At 38.6% G+C, this 25,013-nt stretch overlaps 1 protein-coding gene across 3 annotated transcripts in view; it reads right to left on the bottom strand.

The window, feature by feature from the left end:
* Window positions 1-1,161: 1,161 nt before the first annotated feature.
* Window positions 1,162-25,013, bottom strand: part of LOC126336926 (interleukin-1 receptor-associated kinase 4-like) — a 102,552-nt gene continuing 78,700 nt past the window's right edge. For all 3 annotated transcript variants that reach the window (XM_050001095.1, XM_050001096.1, XM_050001094.1), the window contains exons 8-10: window positions 20,366-20,521; window positions 7,631-7,693; window positions 1,162-1,422 (exon numbers count right to left, since the gene is read on the bottom strand). In XM_050001095.1, coding sequence (XP_049857052.1) covers window positions 1,213-1,422; window positions 7,631-7,693; window positions 20,366-20,521 — 429 coding nt within the window. In that variant the 3' untranslated portion in view covers window positions 1,162-1,212. The remainder of the gene's footprint in view (window positions 1,423-7,630; window positions 7,694-20,365; window positions 20,522-25,013) is intronic.

Raw genomic sequence — 25,013 nt, 5'->3', positions numbered from 1 at the left:
ATTCCACCCTAGATTTTCCACTGTTTGCTTTTACAAGACACTTTATGTTTGACTGTGGTAGCAAGCAGTACCTTTAACCTCCAAATGTGTTACTACCAGGGCAGTGATTGTAAGCTCACTTTTAGTGATAAACTTTAACTGATGTTGCTGAATACTGTAATTTTCACAGATATTATGATATCCATATCTGACTAACGAAGCTTGTTACAGTAAGTCAAATTCTGAATGACATGTAGCAGTTTTATCTCAACGTTAAATTTTAATTGTCATTATGTCCCTCAGAGGTCATGTCTGATTGCTAATGGGTGATTTTTAGAATGTCCCCCATAATTATCTGCAACCACTAAACAGAAGAACCCTCACCATGCTTCAATGTAAGCCACTGATGTTCCATTTGTACCTGCTTTTTTATTAGCAATCATGGAACCCACTTATCACATACTAGAGACAGCACAAAAACTAGTGAATGAAATATTGTAGTAAATATTCAGTGTCTCGACCAATGCATACAATATTATTTATCAGTCTTTCCTTACAATGACAATCATACAGATTTTGATGTAATTCATTGGAACACTTGGGCTATTTTCTGTTTTGAAGGTAGAGCCATTCAACTGATTGCTGTAATAGTGCATACTACTATGGTGAGTCCACGATACAAAGAATTAAATTTGGAAACCATAATGCTTTGTTCTGGCATTAATGGTGCATTGACAAAAACACTAATTTCATTCTGTGACTGCCAACTGAGAGTCACTGTTGTCACAAGAAATTGTTCTGCTGCTGCATATGTTATACACAGGAGTCACGTCCTCTGCAAATGGACCAATGCTGCCTGCTAAATTAAAGAAAGGGAGGAAGATTATACTTTTAAAGTATGATCATTTACAGTAATCATTAGAGATTGAGCATAAGCTTCATCTGTAGAAGGATGGGGAGAGAAATGGCTATGGTCATCAACTCACATGATTTAGAGAAGCTGCAAAAGATGTACAACACAGGTTGCGATCCAAACCCCACTCTTCGTTGAATTACAATTGCTGCCTTCTAATTCCTGATACAGAAAATAAATAATTCTGATCTTATTACACCTGGAGTCATATGACTGAACATGCAAGATAGCAAGCTGTACTTGGACAATTGTGAAATTTAACAAAATAATTCAGCTGCACATTTTGAAAATAAAATTTAATCAATATATACAATTTGTCTCTACAAAAAACCACATTTTTCAGCAATATTCTCTAGTGTATTCACTATATAATCCATACTTGGCCTCAATCTTTTTTCTTCCAGGCATTTAATGGCAATAACATAAAGTTCTTCACATATCTTCTGTCCATTTTCTGCTGTCCAACTGCCAGCCTTGGTATCAAGAAGTGGTTCAATGGATCCTTCACAAATGTCATCAACATGTGTTACCTGAAGAGAAAAAAAGTTCTTTATGTGTAGACTGCTAAGAGAAATATCCAAGTGAATGAAAATTTACACTTTTTTTTAATCGAGTTACTACTTATTGTTATAGGGTAGGAAATTACTGTGAATTTTCATTATCTTAAACTTACAAGCAATTTACATAATAACTAAGTAAAAATGAAATTCCATGTATGCACTATCAAATTCATGAGTCAAGATTATTTTCTACATAAGTTATGGAAGACAGAATATCCATTTGGTATATGAATGATATAGATTTATTTTGTCACTGATAAAGTGTATTTAGTAGGAAACATGAACTTCTTCGTGTGCCCTGCATTTTCTCTTTAGTGTATTATTATGTACATGATTAATGAAGTACACACAGCTCACAAGCTGTTCACTCACACCTGCCACCATTTTCAATGGTATGTTATAATTTTCATTCCCACTGTGTCAGACACATGTGGTTTAACAATTTTTGAGAACAACATTTCTGAATGTTCAAGATCAGTTTCTTCCTTATTTCTTTTAAACATGTAAAGCAATAGTTCTGGTATTATCTGCAAATGGTGTATTAACGGAAAATAGATTCAAAATACTGCTTTTCCAAGCATATATCTGACCGAAGAGACCAAAATTTCAAAAGGTACATAGGGGATTGGGGGAGACTCCAGTTTCTGGAAGAGTTGGTCCACTTTATGCTAACTAACTAACAACAGCCATGGTAGTATTGTAAGAGCCACTATTGATCATTGTATAAGGCCTTGACCTGTTCTGACTGGCTGACTGCAGCCTTCAAGGCAGTACAGCGTGTGACCTATGATTGTGGGACCTGGGATCAGCATGTCACCAATCATTCTATCTGTTATTGGCAGTATATGAATCCTACTGATGCTGCTGGTTTTTTATTCATACAGTTCCTGAGTATTTGTTCCATGAGGTTGAATGGATCTCTTTCCAAACCTCTCTACCTCAGAATAAATGTGAGGGGGTACCGGGAATTGAACCCGGGTCCCTCCCCACCAAATGCAGTGAAATTAACCACTGGCAGATGTGGTCAGTTGGAAATGAAGATGCAAAATTACGATACTGTAGAGCATAGCAAAAGGTTTCTTTTCTACTTTTCGTATTAGGTGCATTGTGCTGCCACCTACTGCAGGTACTCCATGTCAGTGACCTCAGTAGTCATTAGACATCATGAGAGAGCAGAAAGGGGCACTCTGCAGAACTCACGGACATCGAACGTAGTCAGGTGATTTGGTGTCACTTGTGTCATACACCTATACGCGAGATTTCCACACTCCTATACATCCCTACGTACTCTGTTTCCAATGTGATACTGAAGTGGTCATGTTTTTCAAGAAGGTGGTTTGCATCTCATGCTGTTTTGTGTGGCACTATCACAACACAGGCCTACATTGCTGTTTCAAGCACCTTCTTGCTTCCCACTGTTGAAGAGCAATTCAGGGATGGTAACTGCATCTTTCAACACAATCGAGCACCTGTTCATAATGCATGGCCTGTGGCGGAGTGGTTACATAACAATAACATCCCTGTAATGGACTGGCCTGCACAGAGTCCTGACCTGAATCCTACAGAACACCTTTAGGATGTTTTGGAATGCCGACTTTGTTCACCGACTGACATTGACACCTCTCTTCAGTGTAGCACTCTGAAGAATGGGCTGGCATTCCTCAAGAAACCTTTCAGCACCTGACTGAATGTATGCCTGCGAGAGTGGAAGCTGCCATCAAGTAGGCTAAGGGTGGGCTAACACCATACTGAATTCCAGCGTTACTAATAGAGGGCGCCACGAACTTTTAAGTCATTTTCAGTCAAGTGTCCAGGTACTTTTGATCGCATAGTGTATATACAGAACTCCAATAGGACTGGTGATACTATTTTACAAAAAAAAAGGGTTACAAAAAATGATGTCCACATCCACATGACCCTTACCTGCATCCGCAAGTTCCAATATGCCAATTTTTGAATGTAGCTCATCAATTGTCAACAAAATCCTGTTATCTCCCTAAGTTGCAAGTGGAAATGCATTTCTCGACAAGATGTGGTTCCTTATTGATATGGCGGCTAAGTAACATACAGTGAGTGTCAAGGAGCAGTCGCTCTCTAGAGCACTCTCTGCAGTAGCTTGGATATAGTGTGGTGTGGGTACTGTGAGTATGAGATCGGCAATCATGTAAAGCATAGGTGACAGTGCTGCTGTCCATTGTCTTGGTCCATTTGGTTGTTTACAGCGTGTGCCAATGCTCCAAGGTGAGCCTGATCATTTCATTATTCACAGACAGCAACAATGCTCCTTATGCTGGAAAAGCCTGTTTTAGAATAAGTGTCTATTACTGTCATACATATGAAAAGCTGAGAAAACACTTAACAGATCGTTATTTAGTCTCATAATATTTCACAAATTAGATTTTGAAGTTAAATGTTCTTGTTTGAAATGGTAAAGAATACTACAAATGTCGTAATGGAGGCGTTTTTAAATGTCAGAAAGCTGATTACATTCTAAACTTTTTTTTTCGACAGGATCAGTTAAAATCTCTTGATTTATCTTGGGCCAAATTGCTAAAACTTCAAACCACTGCAAGTTAATTGACTCAAACATGTCTACTTTGCTTCTCACGGTGTATTCAAATTTCTTTATGGCCACTTCTGCAGGTCAAAAATATTTAAAATAGTTGTGACAGCTCGAGAAAAGTTTATTTATCGCTGTACATCATTCTTCTTATCATTGGTATCCCCCACAGCTGTGTGCTCCAACATAGTGTATTTAGGACGTGTGCTGAGCATAAGGGTCTCTTATACTAATTATGTGCTGCTGCAGTGTTTGGACCTCTGTCAGCAACATACACCATCTTTTGCATTGTGCTGAATAAATTTAACAACCATAATATCTTTATCAGTAAATGTTTAATGTTGTTTTCAATTTTTTTAATCTCACTTTAGAGACCTCTGGTGCACAACACTAAGTTTCCCTTCTTCATTGTTAAGATGATATTCAGCCACTCCCACATAGCTTATTTTTCAATATGAATCACTCCATAGATCAACTATTAATGCCTCTCCTACACACCTAAAATATTCCTCACCTCTCTAGAACCAGCTTCCGCATACGATCGGCAGTTTTCTTTAACTTTCTCAAAATGTTAGTTGGATGAGATAGCAATTATTTGATACTCACTGCACTATACATAGCACCCACATCAACAAGGCACTGAGCTGTTTCAAGAAATCCTGGTTTAACAAATCTGAAGTCCCAGCTTACACAACATTTGTCTGCCCTATTCTAGAGTATTGCCGTGCGGTGTGGGATAGCATCAGGTGGGACTGACGGATGACATTGAAAAAGTTCAAAGAAGGGTGGCTCATTTTGTATTATCATGAAATAGGGGAGATAGTGCCACAGGCATGATATGGGAGTTGCAGTGGCTATCATTAAAAGTGCATCCTTTCACTGGACATGTCTACATCTACGTGATTCCTCTGCTATTCACAATTAAGTGCCTGGCAGAGGGTTCAGTGAACCACCTTCAAGCTGTCTCTCTACTGTTATAATCTTGATCCTCCGATTGCGAAAACATTCTGTTGGCACCCACCTACATAGGGAGAAATGATCATCACAACAAAATAAGAGAAATCAGGGCTCACACAGAAAAATTTAAGTGCTCGTTTTTATCGTGCGCTGTTCAAGATTGGAACAGTAGAGAGACAGCTTGAAGGTGGTTCACTGAACCCTCTGCCAGGCACTTAATTGTGAATAGCAGAGGAATCACGTAGACATAGACGTGTCCAGTGAAAGGATGCACATTTTATATGCAAACAAGCCACTATTTCTTCAATTTTCTCATTTCTATCAAGTAAATATCTTCCAAATTTACTATTTCAATTTGGCATCTCACAATAATGTGACATAACCTTGTTTCATCTTACATGAACTTATATATGTGGCATGCATTATATTGAAGCACTATCACTAATGGTTTCTTCAATGCAATCATTACATGATCATTCAATTACTACAAAGTGTAACTGAAGTCAGCAGAAATATGGTAACTTGCACCTCTCAGTTACCAGGTGGCTAGATTTGCCGTCCAGAACATGCTTCACAGACTGCATAAAAGATAAGTTCGTGGCAATGGGCAGTCACAAGGTGCAGGTCTCTTGGGTGCTGCTAAATTGGTCATAGGCAGAACACAAGAAAGAAAACAGACTTCTGCTTCACCTGGGCCCACAGAATTCAAGTTTCCAGCAAACATTACAACAGCTTGCAGTATTATTAATAGTTGGGTAACTGTTTAAGGTTTTCATTGTAGTTTTATAGTATCAGAAGTAGTTGTATTTTAAAAACTAAGAATCAGAAATAAATAGTTAATACATAATTTATTACTAACCAAGGAAATGTGATTTTTATGGCCTATTTTAGCTTTTCAGATGTTGCTGTTGTGGTCTTCAGTCCAGAGACTGGTTTGATGCAGCTCTCAATACTACTCTATACTGTGCAAGCTCTTCTTCTCCAAGTAACTACTGCAACCTGCATCCTTCTGAATCTGCTTAGTGTATTCATCTCTTGGTCTTCCTCTACGATTTTTATCCTCCACACTGCCCTCCAATACTAAATTGGTGATCCCTTGATGCCTCAGAACATGTCCTACCAACCGATCCCTTCTAGTCAAGTTGTGTCACAAATTCCTCTTCTCTCGAATTCTATTCAGTACCTCCTCATCAGTTACGTGATCTACCCATCTAATCTTCAACATTCCTTTGTAACACCACATTTCGAAAGCTTATACTCTCTTCTTTCTAAACTATTTATTGTCCATGTTTCACTTCCATACAGGTCTACACTCCACACCAATACTTTCCAAAAAGACTTCCTGACACTTACATCTATACTCTATGTTAAATTTCTCTGCCATTGCTAGTCTACATTTTATATCCTGTCTACTTTGACCATCATCAGTTATTTTGCTCCCCAAACAGCAAAACTCATCTACTACTTTAAGTGTTTCATTTCCTAATCTAATTCCCTCAATGTAACCGGATTTAATTTGACTACATTCCATTCCATTATCCTCATTTTTCTTTTGTTCATGTTCATCTTATATCCTCCTTTCAAGACACTGTCCATTCCATTCAACTGCTCTTCCAGGTCCTTTGCTGTCTCTGACAGAATTACAATGTCATCGGCAAACCTCAAAGTTTTTATTTCTTCTCCATGGATTTTAACTCCTACCCCAAAGTTTTCTTTTATTTCCTTTACTGCTTGCTCAATATAGAATTGAACAACAGTGGGGGGAGGGGGGGGGGGGGGGGGGTAGGCTACAAACCAGTCTCACTCCCTTCCCAACCACTGCTTCCCTTTCATGCTCCTCAAGCCATCTAGTTTCTGTGCAAATTGCAAATAGTCTTTCGTTCCCTGTATTTGACCTCTGCCACCTTCAGAATTTGAAAGAGAGTATTCCAGTCAACACTGTCATAAGCTTTCTCTAAGTCTACAAATGCTAGAAACCTAGGTTTGGCTTTTCTTAATCTATCTTCTAAGGTAAGTCGTAGGGTCAGTATTGCCACATGTGTTCCAGCATTTCTAAGGAATCCAAACTGATCTTCCTCAAGGTCGGCTTCTATCATTTTTCCCATTCGTCTCTAAAGAATTTGTGTTGGCTTTTCAGATAATAGGCTGTAATTATGAAGAATAAATAAATGAAAAACATTATAACAGATGTGCAGTGGTGATACGACATTGTTGATTGACACACAATTTTACAAAAAATGTATAATAAGACTGATACATTCCCGTAATTTTTAACTACAAAACAAATATTATTGCAGATACCCACAGATAACCCACTGATATCCACAACACATGCTTTTATCTGAAAGGTAACAGTTTGAATTACTGTGAATATCTGCATCTGAGCAGACCTCCAGCCACAGGAAACTTACTTATGTGGTTAAATAACTGTAGTATGTAATTTCAGGTGTCAAGTTTTGGCACTGAGGATTTCCCAAAGCTTACAACATCTACACACGTGTTGATGAAATAATGGGTGGTTTGATAGATGACTCCTTACTCTCTCTCTCTCTCTCTCTCTCTCTCTCTCTCTCTCTCACACACACACACACACAGATTTTTATGGAATTTTGAAGTTCTAAATATGAAGGAAAAAGGAATAACAAACATAGTAAGTCTTACCAAGTCACAACCTTCTCTGTTTTCATCATAGGGTGACAGGCTTGTCAGAAGTTCCAGTAACACCTATAACAAAAAAAAAAAATTGTACTTATAAATTAAAAAAGTGTCACTAATCTAAAATGCTTTATTGGTGTGAAATTCCCACTTAATTGTTACTCAACTGTGACACTCACTCTTAATTAATTGTTGAAAGTATTTTGAAATTGTCAAATACAAATGGAAATGTCCCAGCACATCCTCTATTCCCACCTCTGCTAGTCTCCATCCTTTGAAATTCCTTTCCTACTACCCTGTTTGATCACAGAACTTGTCACACCCACAGCTTCTGCTTTGTCGTTATGTTCCTCTTCCCACTCTGGCTTTCACCTTCTTTTTTCAGACTGGTTTTGTGCTTCCACTTTTTAACTGTAATAAATTCACTCTATCTTTTAATGCAATATTAGACTGTATAAGATCTTTTTTTAGAAAACATGCACATTCAACACTCTCCCACCTAGTAATGGTAGTGGTCCATGTTTTGTCACTGCATTTGAGAGCCATTTTTATTCTCCTCTCTTGCCCTCACTTTAAACCATGTCATGCCACATCCCTTTTTTCTGACTGGATGACCACACACAAATAAAACCTAATTGAGACTGATTGGATAAGAATCTACATTATAACTGAAGATTCATCATACCAAACAATGGAAACTCCAGGTGGAAATATCAACAATGTAGGAAAAGACAGATTGCTTCTTACCACAAACAAGACACACAGCAGACAGGCACAATTAAAAGACACTTACACAAAGCTTTTGGCCTCAGCCTTCATGCACACAAGCAAGCACACATAACACACACATACGACTGCCAACTCCAGCAGCTCACGCCAGAATGCATCTGTCACATGGGATGGAAGCAACAGTCAGATGGGGCAGAGAACAGAAGGGGTAGTAGTGAATAGGTGGGGGGAGAGAGAAACACTGTCTGGTAGAATGGACAAGGGCTAGAATTCCAACAGGTGCAGCAACTGGAGGCTGTGGGGCAGGGAGGTGAGGAAAAGTGAAGCAAAAAAGGAGAGCAGAGGGGAAAGATGGGTGGGTGAGTTGGCACAGGTTGGCAAACAAAAAGGGTGGGAGGTAAGAATGGGGAGGAGAAGATAGGACAGAGGGGTTGGAAACTGTTGGGAGGAGGGTGTGAGGACACTATGTTACTGTATGTTGAGGCAGGGATAATTACAGGAGCAGAAAATGCGTTGTAAGGATAACTTATATCTGTGCAGTTCAGAAAAGCTGTTGGTGGAGGGGAGGATTTAGATGGCACTGGGTGTGAAGCAGCCATTGAAATGAAGCATGTTATGTTCAGCTGCATGCTGTGCAACAGCATGGTCCAATTTGCTCGTGGTCACCATTTGGCAGTGGCCACTCATCCTGGTGGATAGCTGGCTGGTAGTAATAACAATACAAAAAAGTTGGGCAATGATTACTCAACTTTTTATACTGGCATGCCTACCAAGCAGCTATCCACCAGGATGAATGGCCACTGCCAAATTGTGGCCAAGAGCAAAGTGGATCACCCTGTTGCACAACATGCAACTGAATATAACATGCCTAATTTAATGGTCTGCTCTCTTTTTCCCCTTCCCTCCCTCCCCCACAGCCTCCCGATGTTGCACCAGGTAGCTTTGTCTGCCACCTCTAGTCCCTGCATGCTCCGCCATGCAACATTGTTTCTCCTTCTCCCACCTGTACCTTGCTATCCCTCTCCCTTTCCCACTCCACTATGTGTCATTGCTCCCGTTCCATGTGTTTCAGTTTCAATCTGACCAGAGCAGCCAGAGAGAGCAGTCATTTGTGTGAAGTGTGCTTGCTTGAACGAATGCATGCATGTTGCCCTTTTCTGATGAAGGCTTTGGCCAAAAGCTTAATGCGTAACAATCTTTTCCTTATGTCTGTGTGTAAAGCAATGTGTCATCTTTATGATGAGTAGTAATCTATCTTTTCCATACTATTGATTTTATTCCACATCCTGTTCTTTTGGACAAATCGGACATGTCCAGAAGAATAGACACCACACATTCATACCACTGATTTGCCTTCAGTGGCCATGAATCCACAACCTTCACAGTGGATGTATAGTTACTTTCATTCTCCTGTGAAAATATTAAAGTAGGGAGAATGGAGGACACGGATGGGGGCTGATGATAGGTGGCACTTGGTGGGAATGTGGGTCAGCCAGGAGGTGTACTGAGATAGTCTATGCAATTGCGATAAACATTGTGTCTGGAGGGCATAGTGGTAAATGCAGTTTCTCAGTACGCTAGAGATCCTGGATACGAGTCGCCATTGATTCCACATAAATCCTTGATGCAGCTGAAATCAGTCATTCCTTCCCTTTGTTTTCTTTCTCTCCCCTACACCTTCAATTTACATAATATGTTACTTATTTGTTTAGCTTCCCTTCTTTGCTTAATTTTTCATTTTGATATCTTTTTACTTCTTATCTTTTTAGTCTCTTCACCCAATTTTTCACATTGTGCATACTGCTATTTTTCTTTTGTTTGCCACACCACTTTCGTCACCTTCCAGACTGCATACATCGGCATGTAGGCTCTCACAGCAAGCACGAACCTCAATAAGGTCTTCATTTTATTTTTTAAGTCCTACAAACATCAACATCAGAGATTTGTTGTTGCCATCAACACACTAATCATCCACATCCTTCATTCAGTTCTAAGAAATGTGCAAAAAATCTTTAGTGGCCTTTTATGGTATGCTCTGATTTCAATCTGTTCCCTAATTTATGATATTTATGAGTACAAAAGAACATTTCTTGACCTAGTGCAGATATGACGTTGACATCAATGAAATTTTGGTTTTATGTTGGTACAATATTGTGTAATAACCTACGTGAAATGTCAACTTATGCAGAATAATTTTGTTTATACAGTTTTTGAAAAATAACGCAGTTGTTTGGAATTCTGTGCTCAACAGATTCTTGGCTTTTGATAGTTTTATCATCAATGAATATTTATCAAAATGTGGTTAAGTTTTATACTTTGTCAGCTCATTCATTGTCAAATGTTCTTGAGTGGTTACATACAAACATGTTGTACTTCTCTAATATATGATATATCAGTATCCCAACTGTTAGTCTTTAAAGACTCGAACTCCCATTTATAACACAGTTTCAAACATCTGATTACTTTACAAATAAGTTAATACGTTAAACATCTAGGGTTACAGATGGAAAACCTTGGCTTGATGCTGAAGTTCTATCACACAAGCAACAAACATTTAGTTAGTGACTAGCCATTTCCTTCCATTATTTGCTGAGGCTGTAAGAGAGGAAAACTTTAGGAAATGTTTGAAATAATGTTTAAAGTTTGTTGGAAATCATTAAGTGCACTCATTATCAAACACTGGATGGGTATAGGCAGGGTAATTTGCACCCTATTTCAAGAAAAGCTGGTTTTTCATGCATTTCAATGTTTATGGTATCATATCTCTGAACTATGTGTCACATAATGATATAATGTTGCAGGTACATTCACTGCCACAGTGTCCAAATATATTGTCTGCAAATGCTTTGTAAATAGAGTTACCAGTAAAGAAGTACAATATGGGAGTCAAATGAAAATTTTAAAACTGTAATTAACAACCCCAATACAGGTTCAAAATGGCTGCCCCACTTGCAACATGCATCAAGGAAGAACAGTGTTCTGTCATAGAGTTCTTGAGCATTGGAGGTATGAACCTATTGAAATCCATCAACAAGTGAAGGTTGATATGGTGATGCATGCCTATCTCTGAGCAAGTGTGTGAGTGGAGTAGAAAGTTCAGAAATGGCGGGACTTCTGTGACAGACGCACAGTGCCCGGGTCAGGCACAATGGGTTGTGACACCACAGTCTACTGCATTGTGATGGAAAATCGGTCATGTGAACATAGATAAAATAGCCACAAATCTGGACATTAGCCATGGCTCAGAACATCACATCATTCATGAATGCTTAATGTTTCACAAAGTGTCTGCAAGAAGCATGCCACAGTAGCTGAAAAAGCGATGTGCTGATGTCTTTGAAGAACTTTTGTGGCACTCTGAAGCAGAAGATGATGGTTCCTTTATGAGAATCATTACAGAAGATGAAACCTGGGTACACTACCACCAACCAAAAACAGAGAGAGCAAATAAGGAATACCGGCATTCCTCATCACCAAACCTTCCAGACGCAGCCATCTGCAGATATTTTGCTGACACTCTTTTGGGATGAATGAGACTTTGTCTTGGAACACTACACAACTAGGGGAAACACTGTTCGTCAGTGAATCAGTCAAAACGTTAATAAAAATCAGCTTTAGCCTGCAATGAGATCAAAGCAATATGGGCTAGAGGACTTCTGATTGCAGGTGTCACTTTGCAACATGACAATGACAGGCCTCATACTGTCTGCGCAACACACGCAATCACCTATGACCTACACTCTGATACTTGGCCACTTCCACCATACTCACTAGACATCACACCAAGTTATTACCACATGTTTGGACCACTCAAAAGGTAGTGGGAGGAAAGAAATTTTGTTCTGACAAAGAGCTGCAGCAGGTAGTGCACAAGTGGCTGTGCATATGGCCAAAAGAATTTTTGTTTTCCTTTCTTTTTTTCCTTTAAGTACTGAGTCATTGACAGCACACAAAACAAGAATAAAAGCCAGTTGTCTACTTTAGTCAAAATTATTTACATCCTACCACCACTTACCATCATATTTAAAAGGTAACTATTGAGAAATGTTCCACCTTGCCTTCCCACTGTCTGCTATCTACTTTCTCTTGGTTACTTAAAAATATTTCTAGTTTTTCTTCATTACTATTGGTCAAATAAAATATTGTGAAAATCTGACTAGTGTGGATTTTAAATTTTTCTTGATTTTTAATTCTTTTTCTTATTACTTTTGTTTGGCATTATGGCTCTTCTTATTTGTTCTTGTCCATTATTGGAGTAATTCAAGATGAGGCAGATTAACATAGTAACTGAGAATGTGCATGAAAAAAACAAAATAGTTATTGGTAATAAGTGTAAAGTGTATGTAAGAGGAGCTGTAAAAGACGTTCGGTGCACCATGTGTAGTTTTCCGTTCCATGAGAAGTGATCAGAGGGAAAATTTATAACAAATGATTTCACGTTGTCTTGTCAGGGGTGCACTACAAAAACATGCAAATGAGAAACTAAAAAGGTTTTGAAGGACAAAGACAAATTAACAAAAAGATTGCAAAATGAAGTCTACATCTTAAAAAATATATACAATGCTCCGAGTGAAAAATGTGCAAATTTAGAGAAGCAACTGCCTATTGAAGATCATTGTCGTTTGAGGAATTCGGATGTGAACAGTGACACATGACGCCGACCTACAAATAGTGTCCCAGTAAATGTTGTGCAAAGCAAAACAAAGTGTTCCTGGGACCTAAGACAAATGCAGAGAAATGGACAATGATAAAACTGATTTTCATGCACTAGAAGTTAAAAAAGAATGAAAACATGACATACGTACAATACCATAACTGATACTACAAATATCTCTACGAAAAATGACATACAAAAAGTGTAAATAAAAATTAACTATGCACTGGGAAGAAGAAAGAAACAAAAACCAATGTATATGGAGGTAACCAAATGAAAAGACTCTCAAGAACTTAGAAGCATTAGTAAAACACTGGCAGTGACAGGCGGGATTAAGCCAGGTACCGATTTCAAAGAAGTGATGAGAAAAATTATGAAAAATGACTATATTACACAGGACAATGTAATGACTTGTGCTAGAACAAATGACATTTGCAAAAATAGAACCTAAAACATGTTTACAGAGCTCAAGACTTCTATTACTTCTAACTAATACGAATACCATAATCATAAACTTCAGCCACAGATATGACCTGCCAGAATCCTCACCAGTAAACAACAAAATTCATGGAAAAAATGAAAAGCTTAAAAACATGTGCAAGATGTTCAGTAATGTTTAATTAATAGATTTCAGCTCATTTGCTAGAGCGTGTTTCACCAGACATGGACTTCACTTGGATAGAAAGGAAATTGCATGTTAGAAAATATGATAAGTGAAGAAATTAAAAGTATATTCCAAAAGACAGTCCGTGAACTGGGGTGGTATGAACCATATGGAGAATGTGCTATTGAACCAGCAGCAGCAACCACTTGATACAACCACATCAGCAGCTAAGAGGAAGGATAGTGCCACAACTTGTTCATCTACCAGAAGCAGCAATGTGGGTTATTGTAGTGAAGGCTTTTTATGAACTGTCATGCCCAAGCCAGTGCCACCAAAATTGTAAATATAGATGCATTAAGTTCTTTGCCTCTTTCAGCAAATGTGCTGACAACCAACCCCTCTATGACTAACTTGACAAAACAAAGTATCTCCCTTTACTCAAACAAGATAAATGACATCAAAATAGTGTTCAGAGATGTATTTGAGATACAGAGATAAATAGCTCCCAGAGGAATACAAATAGAGGCTTACTTTTCTACAAATTAATATATGCTACATTAGAGACCAGCTTTCAGAATTATAAAATTTGTGTAACAATGAAGATGCTGATATTATATGTGTATCTGAACACTAGTTAACCCCCAGATCAAGTAAATACACTGGTTTCCAAACTTAAAGCAACAAATTTTGCAAGATTGCTCTTATTTTGCCACAAAACAGTATAAACAGGTGATAGTAAAGTAGAAACAATGTAAAGAAATGGAACCTAAATAGCTGCAAGACGCATAATGGTACACAAAAATGTTCTTCGTTTTTTTCAACTTAATAGATTTGCACACACATTCTGACAACTGCTTAATGTGCTCAGTATCGGGTGAGACCACCTCTGGCAGCAATACAGGCCTGACAATGATGAGGTATACTGTGAATTATGTCATCAGTCTCATGTTGAGTCAATAATGCCTATTCTTCCTGTAGAGCTGCTTGCTGTCTTGGAGAGTTGTTGGTGGGTGCTGACGTGATGAAAGCCGTCTCCCTAGTGCATCCCAGACATGCTCTACGGAATGCAAATCAGGAGAGTGAGGAGGCCACACCTGCTCTATGAGGTCAAGCATTATCATCCATCAGTACAAAGTCTTGGCCCACAGCACCTCGCACAACAACCACAAATGAGGTCCTACAATATCATCATGATACCTGACAGCAGTTAAACCTTGCCGATTCATCTGTTTTCGTGAAGAGGGGTTTTAGTGATGTTTGTGTCATGAAATTGTGTTTCACGTTCCCTCTAGATGAGAATCCCTTGAGAACCACTCTTCAGACTAAATCGGGACTCATCTGTGAAAGCAACATTGTCCCAATGTTTGGCCACCCAGGTTAATGACTACACTCTAGATGTTCCCTTCTGTGAATACATGTCAGAGTTACACATACAGCAGGTCTCCTACAATAAAGTCCACTGCCGAAGCCTCCTACCCAATGTTTGCATCGATACTAATTTAATTTTGGACACCCTTGTATACTTGTCCCCAAAGTGTATGTTGTTGTAGACATAACATGTAAAGAAACAGAGAAAGAATGGGGGGACTGGACTTCTTGCCAAAGGAGTAAAATTTACCAGAATTGATTTATCTACATATTGCTCAGAACTGGATGGGGAGTTTAGTTGTGTAAAACTCGAGAATAAAAACATAATTGCAGTTAGTCTGCATAGGTCTCCAGAAGGTGATGTAAACTTTTTTTATTGACAAATGTGAGTTCATAGTTTAAAAAAAATCTTGAAAAATAAGTCAAGAATTACTATATGTGGTGACTTAACATAGAAATGGCAAACCACAAGGACATTTCTGAACATGCTAAGATTATTGGACCTATACTGTACAAATAACTGTGTTACATGTAAGAATGCCTGCATAGACAGTAATATAGTGAATTTCCATTGGTAAGACTTCACAGTCAGACTTTAAGGAGAAAGGGTTGGCAGATCATGAGCCTTTACTCCTAATTAAAATTGAAGAACCTAAAGTGGTATTATTAAGAGGGCAAAAGGAAGAGTACATAAGAGTGTTTATTGAGAGACTAGATAGGGCAAACTGGGGCTTTGTATAAAATTGCCAGTCGGGGAAAAGGTGAGCCGAAATGGCCCTTGATAACTGTTTTAAAGAATATACAGATCTGTGGTGTTCTTGTTCTCCAGTAAAAAAAAGTTAGGTCTCCAATTGCACTCAAAAATATAAAGCTGAAGTGGTTTTCTGAAGAACTTGTGGGACTCGAAGAAAACGTGCCCATACTGTACCAGAGACATAAGCTTGCCTGAGCCCAAAGGACAGAACAGAGAGAAAACATCTATAGGTCCTATACGGAAAAAAACTGGTAGTGGAAAACTATACCCCAATAAATGCAAGTTAGCATGGAAAATAATAAAACAAGAGGACACACCAAACTGCACATAAGGAGCTCTGCTACAGCCTGAGGAATTAAATCATTGCCTTTTAAACTCAGTTAAAGAAATAGGAAACTATATTAAAGCAACAATTTCATCCACAATGGGCCTGATTGGAGCCCCACTACCAGATGACAGGTATTTCAGTGGAGTGATATCACATCTGACAATATTATGAAAGCTCGTTTTCAAATTCTGGCCTAGACAGATGATATAGATATAATAGCAAGAACCCAAAAAGCAATGGAAGAGACATTTACAGCTCTTGAACAGGCCACTAGAAACATGGGGTTAATTATTAATGAACAAAAAACAAAATATATGGCAGCTGGAAAAGCATTTAGAGAAAATATGCCAAATGCAATAAACATGGGCAATTATACATTTGAGAGAGCTGAACATTTCAAGTATCTGGGCTCGACAGTTACGCATCTAAAAGATACCTCCTTTGGAATTAAGCAGAGATTAATACTGGCCAACAGAGCCTTTTTTCTCTAAAAAGACTTCTATCCTCAAGGCTCCTGACTCGTGCCATGAAATTAACTATTTCTGAATCCCTTATATGACCTTACATATGCCTCTTAAACCTGGACATTAACAACTAAAGATATTGAAACACTGGATGCATTTGAAAGAAAGGTACTTAGACAAATTATTGGCCCAATCTGTGAAAGAGGAAGATGGAGGAGGAGATACAATCATGAGTTGTATACCACAAACAAAAACCAACCCATCAGAAAGATAGTGAAATCATCCAGACTGAGGTAGGCAGGACATGTGGCTCGCATGAATGATACAGAAGTACCAAAAAAGAATATTACAAGGAAAGCCAGGAGGGCAGAGAGGACGTGGTCAACCAAGAGCCAGATGAGAAGATGGGGTATAGAAACTGGAGAGTATTGGCAAAGGACTGAGAGGGCTGTAGAGCCAAGAAAGAAGAAGTTTTCAAATTTTAAATGTATAGACTGCTGTTGGTTCTTGAATTATATCATTAAAAAGACAAAACACTCAATCTCTAAAACATTAGCTTTTATCTTTAATAAATGTGTAGAATTTGGAGTATTTCCAGAATCGCTCAAGATATCAAAAGTTATCCCAGTTTTTTAAAAAAGGGGACAATTTCCCCAAAGCTACACAGCAGTCACAACTATGAGAATATTTTGAAAGATATTTGAGGCACTGCTACACACAAATAAGCACCTATAGTGGAACCTTGCATAGCCAGCATAATTTGTACCAGAATCTTACTCGTAGTGTGAGACACTTGTTAAGCGAAACCAATTTATCCCGCATAAATTAATGTAAAATACGATAATCTTGTTCATGCCATTTGTTCAAAGAAAATCATACATAGAGTATTACGTACTTTATTATTCGTGATACATAACTAATTATTTTTTACTAGGAAGCTATCTATAGTCATTTGTTTCTGCCGATGCTTCAACACATGGTGAAAATGTGACACAGCATTATCATTAAATAAATTGTAGCGTGTTTAGTCACTACTTTATTTGGGTGATGATTTTCAATGTACGATGCAACTGATCCCCATACTTTCAGCATTTCTCTTATTATGGCAGAAGAATGCTGCTTTGCTGTTACCTCCTCCTCCTCCTCCTCCTCCTCTGAAGAACTCCTCTCTACAACTTCCTGCAGTGAAACACATTGTAGCTCTGTAGGTTCTTCAATGGCCATTTCTTGGTTGTGATCTTCCACAAGGTCATCAGTATCATTGTTATCCACTTCTAGTCCCAAGCTCTTGCCAAAGACACAATCTCATTGACTACAGGCTCCATAGGTACCAATTGAAGTGCCTCTGAGTCACCTTTGACAACACACTCTGGCCAAAGCTCCTTACAAGGAAATGTTAGAGTTCTCTTGGTAATCCATTCCTCCACCTTCTCGATCATCCTGATGCAGGCTATGATGTTGAAGTCATTTCCCAAACTCTCTGAGAGCGAGGTTGGTAGCTTCAGTCAACTCAAAGCAATGCTCGGAGAGTGCTTTAGTGTAGAGCTTGTTAAAGTTAGAAACGATCTGCTAGTCCATAGGCTGGAGTAACGGAGTGGTGTTGGGAGGCAGAAATTGGATCGTGATAAACTGAAAGTCTTCAAGGAGGTGGTCTTGTTGGCCTGGAGAATGGGCAGGAGCATTGTCCATAGCAAGCAAAACAAGGAGGGGCAGATTCATCTCAAGCAAAGTACCAAACACTCATTGAGCCAATCACAAAAAAGATCACGTGTCACCCAAGACCTGTTATTGGACCTCCACAAAACATTTAACCTGCTGTTCTGGAATTTACATTTCTTGAAGGCTCATGGAGTTTCTGTATGGTAACCAAGCAGTGGTTTAATTTTCAAATCACTGCCTAAATTGGTACAGAATAGTAGTGTGAGATGGTCTTTCGTTGGCTTGTGACCGGGCAATGCATTCTCCTCTGCTGTTATAAAGGTATGCTTCAGCATCTTTTTCCAGAACAGTCCCATCTTGTCACACTTAAAAAACTGCTGTGGCAAGTAGTCCTCAGAATCTACAGGCATCTTGAAGTTGCTGCTGAGTTCTCTGCTACCTTTGTGTTGGAGATGGCTGCTTTGCTGTGCCTCACAATGCTGTGGATGTCGGTAATTCTCTTAAACTTCTTGATTCATGCACATCCCTTAAACACTTCTTCAACCACTGATGAACATCGTGTCTTCTTAATGAGGTTGGCAAAAATCATTCTCACATTCCTGTAAATGATGTTCTCATGAATAGTATTGCCCTGCAATTGCTTTTCATTTATCCATATAAGGAGCAACCTTACGACATCGTCCACTAATGAAACCGTTGTTTAAATACTCTTGTCACTCCCTTTGAAGCATCTATTTCCTTAATCTCTTCCTCGTTCTTGAAGATAGTGCAAATAGTTGAGGCAGGCCAATTGTCTGACGCTCACACCACATTTGTGTTTTTCAATGATTTTACATTTCATTTAAAAGGTCATTTTCTTTCTCTTGGTATCACTGCTATTAGGTTGCCAAAGCAAAGCATTTGATTGCAATCCTGTTGACATATTAATAAGGAAGAGGAAGTTTTGTAGAGTGTGTGGGAGCACGTTAACTATGATGTATTCTTATTTAATCAACAGAAAACAGTTCGTCTCAGTCAGAAACGTAAATCCCTCCTTAAAGGAAATCAGCACAGGTGTTCCACAAAGGCCTATTCTCAGACCCTTCTTCTTCATTGCAGCAATCAATGTTTTGCCTAATAACATAGCTCATTCTGTCGTATGTTATGCAGCTAATATAACACTACTTACCACACATTGGAGGATCTCAAATCTGAATAGGATAACAAAAGAAAATCTTGATGCAGCTTTGGACTGGTTTGGGGCTAATTAACTCCTGTGTAATCTTGATAAAATCCAACGACTCCTAATGGGAATGTCCAATGAAACAGAAAATAAGTCAGTAAAATTTTTAAGTTTTACATTGACTCCAAACTCCACTGGGAGGAACATACCAATCATATACTTTGAAGCTAAGGGATTTAGTGAGCTTGGATTTCTTAGGGTGACACATTTTGGACTATTCCGGTCACATATGTCATATGTTCTCATTGTATGGTGACACTCCCATCACATTGAGACAGTTTTTAAAAATACAGAGGAAAGTCCTACGTATAACACGTAAAATAGGACACGTGGAGCATTGTCATCATCCTTTTTCCAGGCTCTGAATACCCACAATTATACATTTATATGTACAAGTGTCTGTGCCGTATGTTAAAAATAATATTTCAGACTCTGCTGTTAGATGTGAAACGCATGAACACAGCATAAGTGCTAAGAATAATTCAGATGCCAAGGCACAAGTTAGTAATAACTGGAAATTCTCACAAAGTGAACCCACACCAAATTTTCAACAACTTACCAATCTAAGATCTATGGACTTAAAAATTTTTAAAATTAAATGGTGCATGTGGCTATCAGATCACCCATTTTACAATATTAAAGAATTTTTTGAGGTCCCTGAGGAGGATATTAGCATAACAAATTTTCCTATAGTCTACTGCATCATTATGCTTCTGTCTTTTGTACAGTTATGTCCTTTATATTCCAATTATTATTGCACAGTGTTCGTACCATACTACATCACAGTATAACTTATGGTCATTAGCTATTAGAGATCTTCCTGTAGCTTAATATGTACACTACAGTTAACGGATATTATTTTATTACTGCCTACCCATATGTATTACTATATTCCTGCATTAAACAATAACAACAAAGCCTATTTCACTGTAAAATGAGAAATCAAATGAGGAACTTACCACACCAAAACTGAAGGCATCTAATTTGACTGACACATCTCCTCTAAAAGCTTCTGGTGCCATATATGCTGATGTGCCAAATACTGTACTAGTCAGAAGAGCACTCTGAGTCTGTTGTGAACCTGCACCCAGATGGACAAGTCCAAAATCACCTAACTGTCAACAAACAAAAAATATTTTAAATTTCTTAAGTATCATGGCAACTATGATGTGCTGAAGAAATTAAAGTAACACAGCAAAGCACATTTGAGTTCTGATAACAATAATTGAAATTCCTTCATGGATTAAGATGTAAAATAACGGAAAGGCAATCAATCACCTATAGTGAACTTATTTGTGCTACTCAGACACACATAAGAAAACAGTATTCAAACTAATTTTTTTAACTCTTTGTCCTTTTTTCTGTTACACATGTGTATGCACCACACACTTCAGTCTGTTATAGGTGAGTGGTTGCCTTTTCCTTATTTTACATCCAAATTCTGATATGGAATTGATACTAAACATGCTGCAGAAATTCATCAGTGCAAGTATACAACAGAGAACCCAGTAACACATGGTGAAAATAGTTTAAGAAAAACAAATGTGATGATATGAAGCACAAGTTCAGAGAACTAATTTTTTGAAATCAACAGCATTTTGTTAATTTCTTAAGTTATTTATTTCCACTACTATTTAGCTTTATACAAAAAAACTAAAATAGACTGCTTATCCTCATTCCTCCATAAAAAGGTCAATTCCTTTGGAAGGGAAAGAATTAAACCCATACGATTTGCTCAAAAATGCAAACGCACGTCTTCTATCTGAACATATCCATAGTGAAAAAACAAAGATTCCAAGACTTACCAAGCGGGAAAGCGCCGGTAGATAGGCACAATAAATAAAACACACAAACACACACACACAGAATTTCTAGCTTTCGCAACCGACGGTTGCTTCTTCAGGAAAGAGGGAAGGAGAAGGAAAGACGATAGGATGTGGGTTTTAAGGGAGAGGGTAAGGAGTCATTCCAATCCCGGGAGCGGAAAGACTTCCCTTAGGGGGGAAAAAAGGACAGGTGTACACTCGCGCACACACACACATATCCATCCGCACATATGTCTGTGTACGTGTGGATGGATATATATGTGTGTGTGTGTGTGTGTGTGTGTGTGTGTGTGTGTGTGTGTGTGTGTGTGTGTGTGCGCGCGCGCGCGAGCGAGCGAGTGTACACCTGTCCTTATTTCCTCCTAAGGAAAGTCTTTCCAGTCCCGGGATTGGAATGACTCCTTACCCTCTCCCTTAAAGCCCACATCCTTTCGTCTTTCCCTCTCCTTCCCTCTTTCCTGAAGAAGCAACCGTCGGTTGCGAAAGCTAGAAATTCTGTGTGTGTGTTTGTGTGTTTTATTTATTGTGCCTATCTACCGGCGCTTTCCCGCTTGGTAAGTCTTGGAATCTTTGTTTTTAATATATTTTTCCCATGTGGAAGTTTCTTTCTATTTTATTTACATATCCATAGTGAAATAGACTAGAATTTAGAGCATGCAGGTTGAATTCAGAGCACACCTTGAGATTTGTGAGCGTGTAAAAGGTTGGAACAGGTGTACTTTAGGTCTTGTGTGGCCAACTTTAAAAGGACATGAATACAGAAACAACAGCACTATGATTAATATATGAAAATAACATGCTGAACACGTGCAACCCTAAATAGGATGCTAAGAGACTGCATCATTATTCAGAGCAGGGCATCTGAAATGTGGATAAGCTGACAAGACAAAAAATTTATACAAAAAAGAGCTTAAAAATGAATGGTAATTGAGACGGACAAAAAACCAGGGGTAAATGCATGTAGCTGAAGCTTGAGGGGGGAGGGGGATGAGCAATCTAAAGACAATGTAAAGTACTTCAAAAACGGGAGGGGGGGAGAGGGCATGAAAATAAACCCACTGAAGGCTGGAATGTACTTACACGTTCACATTTCCTGACTAATACAATTCTTCGAACTATCATTCTTTTGTAACATCTTTATTATAATTCCCACATGCTTACTCAGCCCTTTATTCACAGATTTCCTCTTGTTGTTCCCACTCACCTCCCACTTCTTCATTAGCACTTTCACTACATCTCATGTTCTAACTTTTTTCACCCACACTCTAATAAAATTTCTACTCACATCTAGCAGAAAGGGAATGACAGCTAACACAGTTATTAGATTCTTTCAGTTTGTGATATTTTGTACTGCAACCACAGCAGAACATGACTGATTTGTGACACAGCTAGTAGAGGGCACATATTGAGTATCAAGACTGATTCACTATCAGTTGTAAGATAGCTGGACTGGCATTAACATAGTGAGTAGAGTTTTGATATATTCATGTTGATTTGTGTGGCTTTGGCACACACAGTTCAATAACAGCAGGGCAAAAGTGTATAATGAACAGCTATGTGGTCAGCCAAGGACATCCATGGCAGATGACAATGCCTGTCATATCTTTTTCAGGATGATTATGACATTCAACTGGTCTCTTAAAGATCTCCAAGGACAGTGCACACAACACCAGTCAGGACAAATTCCATTACAGACACATATGATCATAACCAATTCCCACGAGAGCACATTCATTTCATGAGGAAGAAGTATTGTTCATGCTCGATGTCACTGCAATGGATAAAAGAAGGACAATGCAAACCGGGCATGCACAGTATGGAAACATACACGGGCCATTTTTTTTTTTCCAACCTCCGATCGTTTAGTATAGAAGATGCATGAGCGGCAGAAAGTGGACGTGTGCTGTAGGCTACCGCGCAACTCTCACACTACCCATTCCACCATTGCTGACCTCAAGGCATCAGTCTGTGTTGCACTACAGCCATGTAAACATGGCTGCCGTCATTGTTGCCTCTGCAAATGTGAATTACCAAGTGTAATTCGGTTTCTGTAAGCAGAAGAGAATAGTGCAGCAGAAATTCATCGCAGAATGAGTTGAGTGTACGGTGTTAACTTTATGACTGATGGTGGTGTACGTGAATGGTGCTGAATGTTTTAAAATGGACAAAATGCCATGCATGATGAAGGGGGCCGAGGACGCAAGTCATTTTTTACAGCTGAACTTGTTGAACGAGTTTACAGAATGGTACAGTCCTGACCTGCCACACAGTGACTTTCACCTTTTCTCTGAACTGAAGACGTGGCTATAAGGGCAGCACTTTCAATCCAACGATGACCTTCAAAACATCAATGCTCATTTTAAATCATTGGCGGCAACATTTTTTGAAGAGGGTATTGCAAAGCTGGTCCACAGGTACGATAAATGTCTCAATCATTTCATGTTGAAAAGTAACCATAAGTGTACAAAACTTTTGGTAATAAAATAATTGTTTTCTATGAAATTGTCCATTGTCTTTTATTTATAACCTACTGGAGGTTGGCAGGGGAGGGAGGGGGGGGGGACCCTTGTCTATTATTCCAGCCGCCACATACTGGATGAAATACTGCAAGAAGTGTCTTCCTGTCATGACTAAGTGGTATGTAGAGACAGACCTCAGTAGCTACTGAGGTATACCTGAGAGCCACTACAGAGCTTTGAACGATGGAAGTTCAATAAAACTATGAAACCATTCTCAAATGGCTCAAGCTATTAACCTGCTGTACATAAACAGCAAACCTTGAGGTTTAATTTGTCATACAATTATACAATGCAGGCTTTAACAGGCAGTGGTATTTCCTTAATGGCTTTTAATTGTCGATTAAAGGTTCATTTCCTGCTGTGGAAGACATTTCAGGGGCTTGGAGATAGCTGTCTAGCTTCTCTTACTTGTACTAGCACTTTCCAGTGTAAATAGTACAAAACTTTGCCACAGCTCAGGAATCTTTAACAGTGTTTCGATGATGACATGAGACAATGATTATTGTGATTACAAATAAATAGGTTGGCACCTCAACTATCTGAAGTTCTAAAGATTTGAGAAACAGTAATTGCCAGACAATCTAATTAAATGCCTCCACAGACCCTGATGATGTCTGCTGCAATAGGAGACAAAGTATTAGACACAAGAATGAGCCATAAACAATTTTCAATAACCTAGAAACACTGTGTCTCTTAGGAAACTGTAAAAATGTTGAAATTAAACTAAGTAGCCTTATAAAGGCCACTGTGGAATGGAAATTATTACCTTGGAACACTGAAAATATTACCAATGCAGGAGGTACTAAATTTAACTAGCAATCAGGAGATACATTACTGTCATTTATATGGTAATGGCAAATGCTTGATGGACTGTAAATAATTTACGGAGTAGAGATGACAGCACATCAGCCATCAACAGGCACATATACTGAAGCGCCAAAGAAACTGGTATAGGAATTTGTATTCAAATATAGAGATATGTAAACAGGCAGAATAAGGCGCTGCAGTCGGCAACATCTATGTAAGACAACAGGTATCTGGTACAGTTGTTGGATTGGTTACTGCTGCTACAATGGCAGCTTATCAAGATTTAAGTGAGTTTGAATGTGGTGTTATAATTGTTGCAAGAGCGATGGGACATAGCATTTCCAAGGTAGTAATGAAGTGGGGATTTTCCCGTACGACCATTTCACGAGTGTAATGTGAATATCAGGAATCCAGTAAAACATAAAATCTCTGACATCACTGCAGCTGGAAAAATA

Source organism: Schistocerca gregaria, chromosome 2, assembly GCF_023897955.1.
Source record: "Schistocerca gregaria isolate iqSchGreg1 chromosome 2, iqSchGreg1.2, whole genome shotgun sequence".
NCBI classification, from domain to species: Eukaryota; Metazoa; Arthropoda; class Insecta; order Orthoptera; family Acrididae; genus Schistocerca; species Schistocerca gregaria.
Note: the sequence above shows the minus strand (reverse complement) of the source record. Positions and strands in the feature narration are given on the sequence as shown.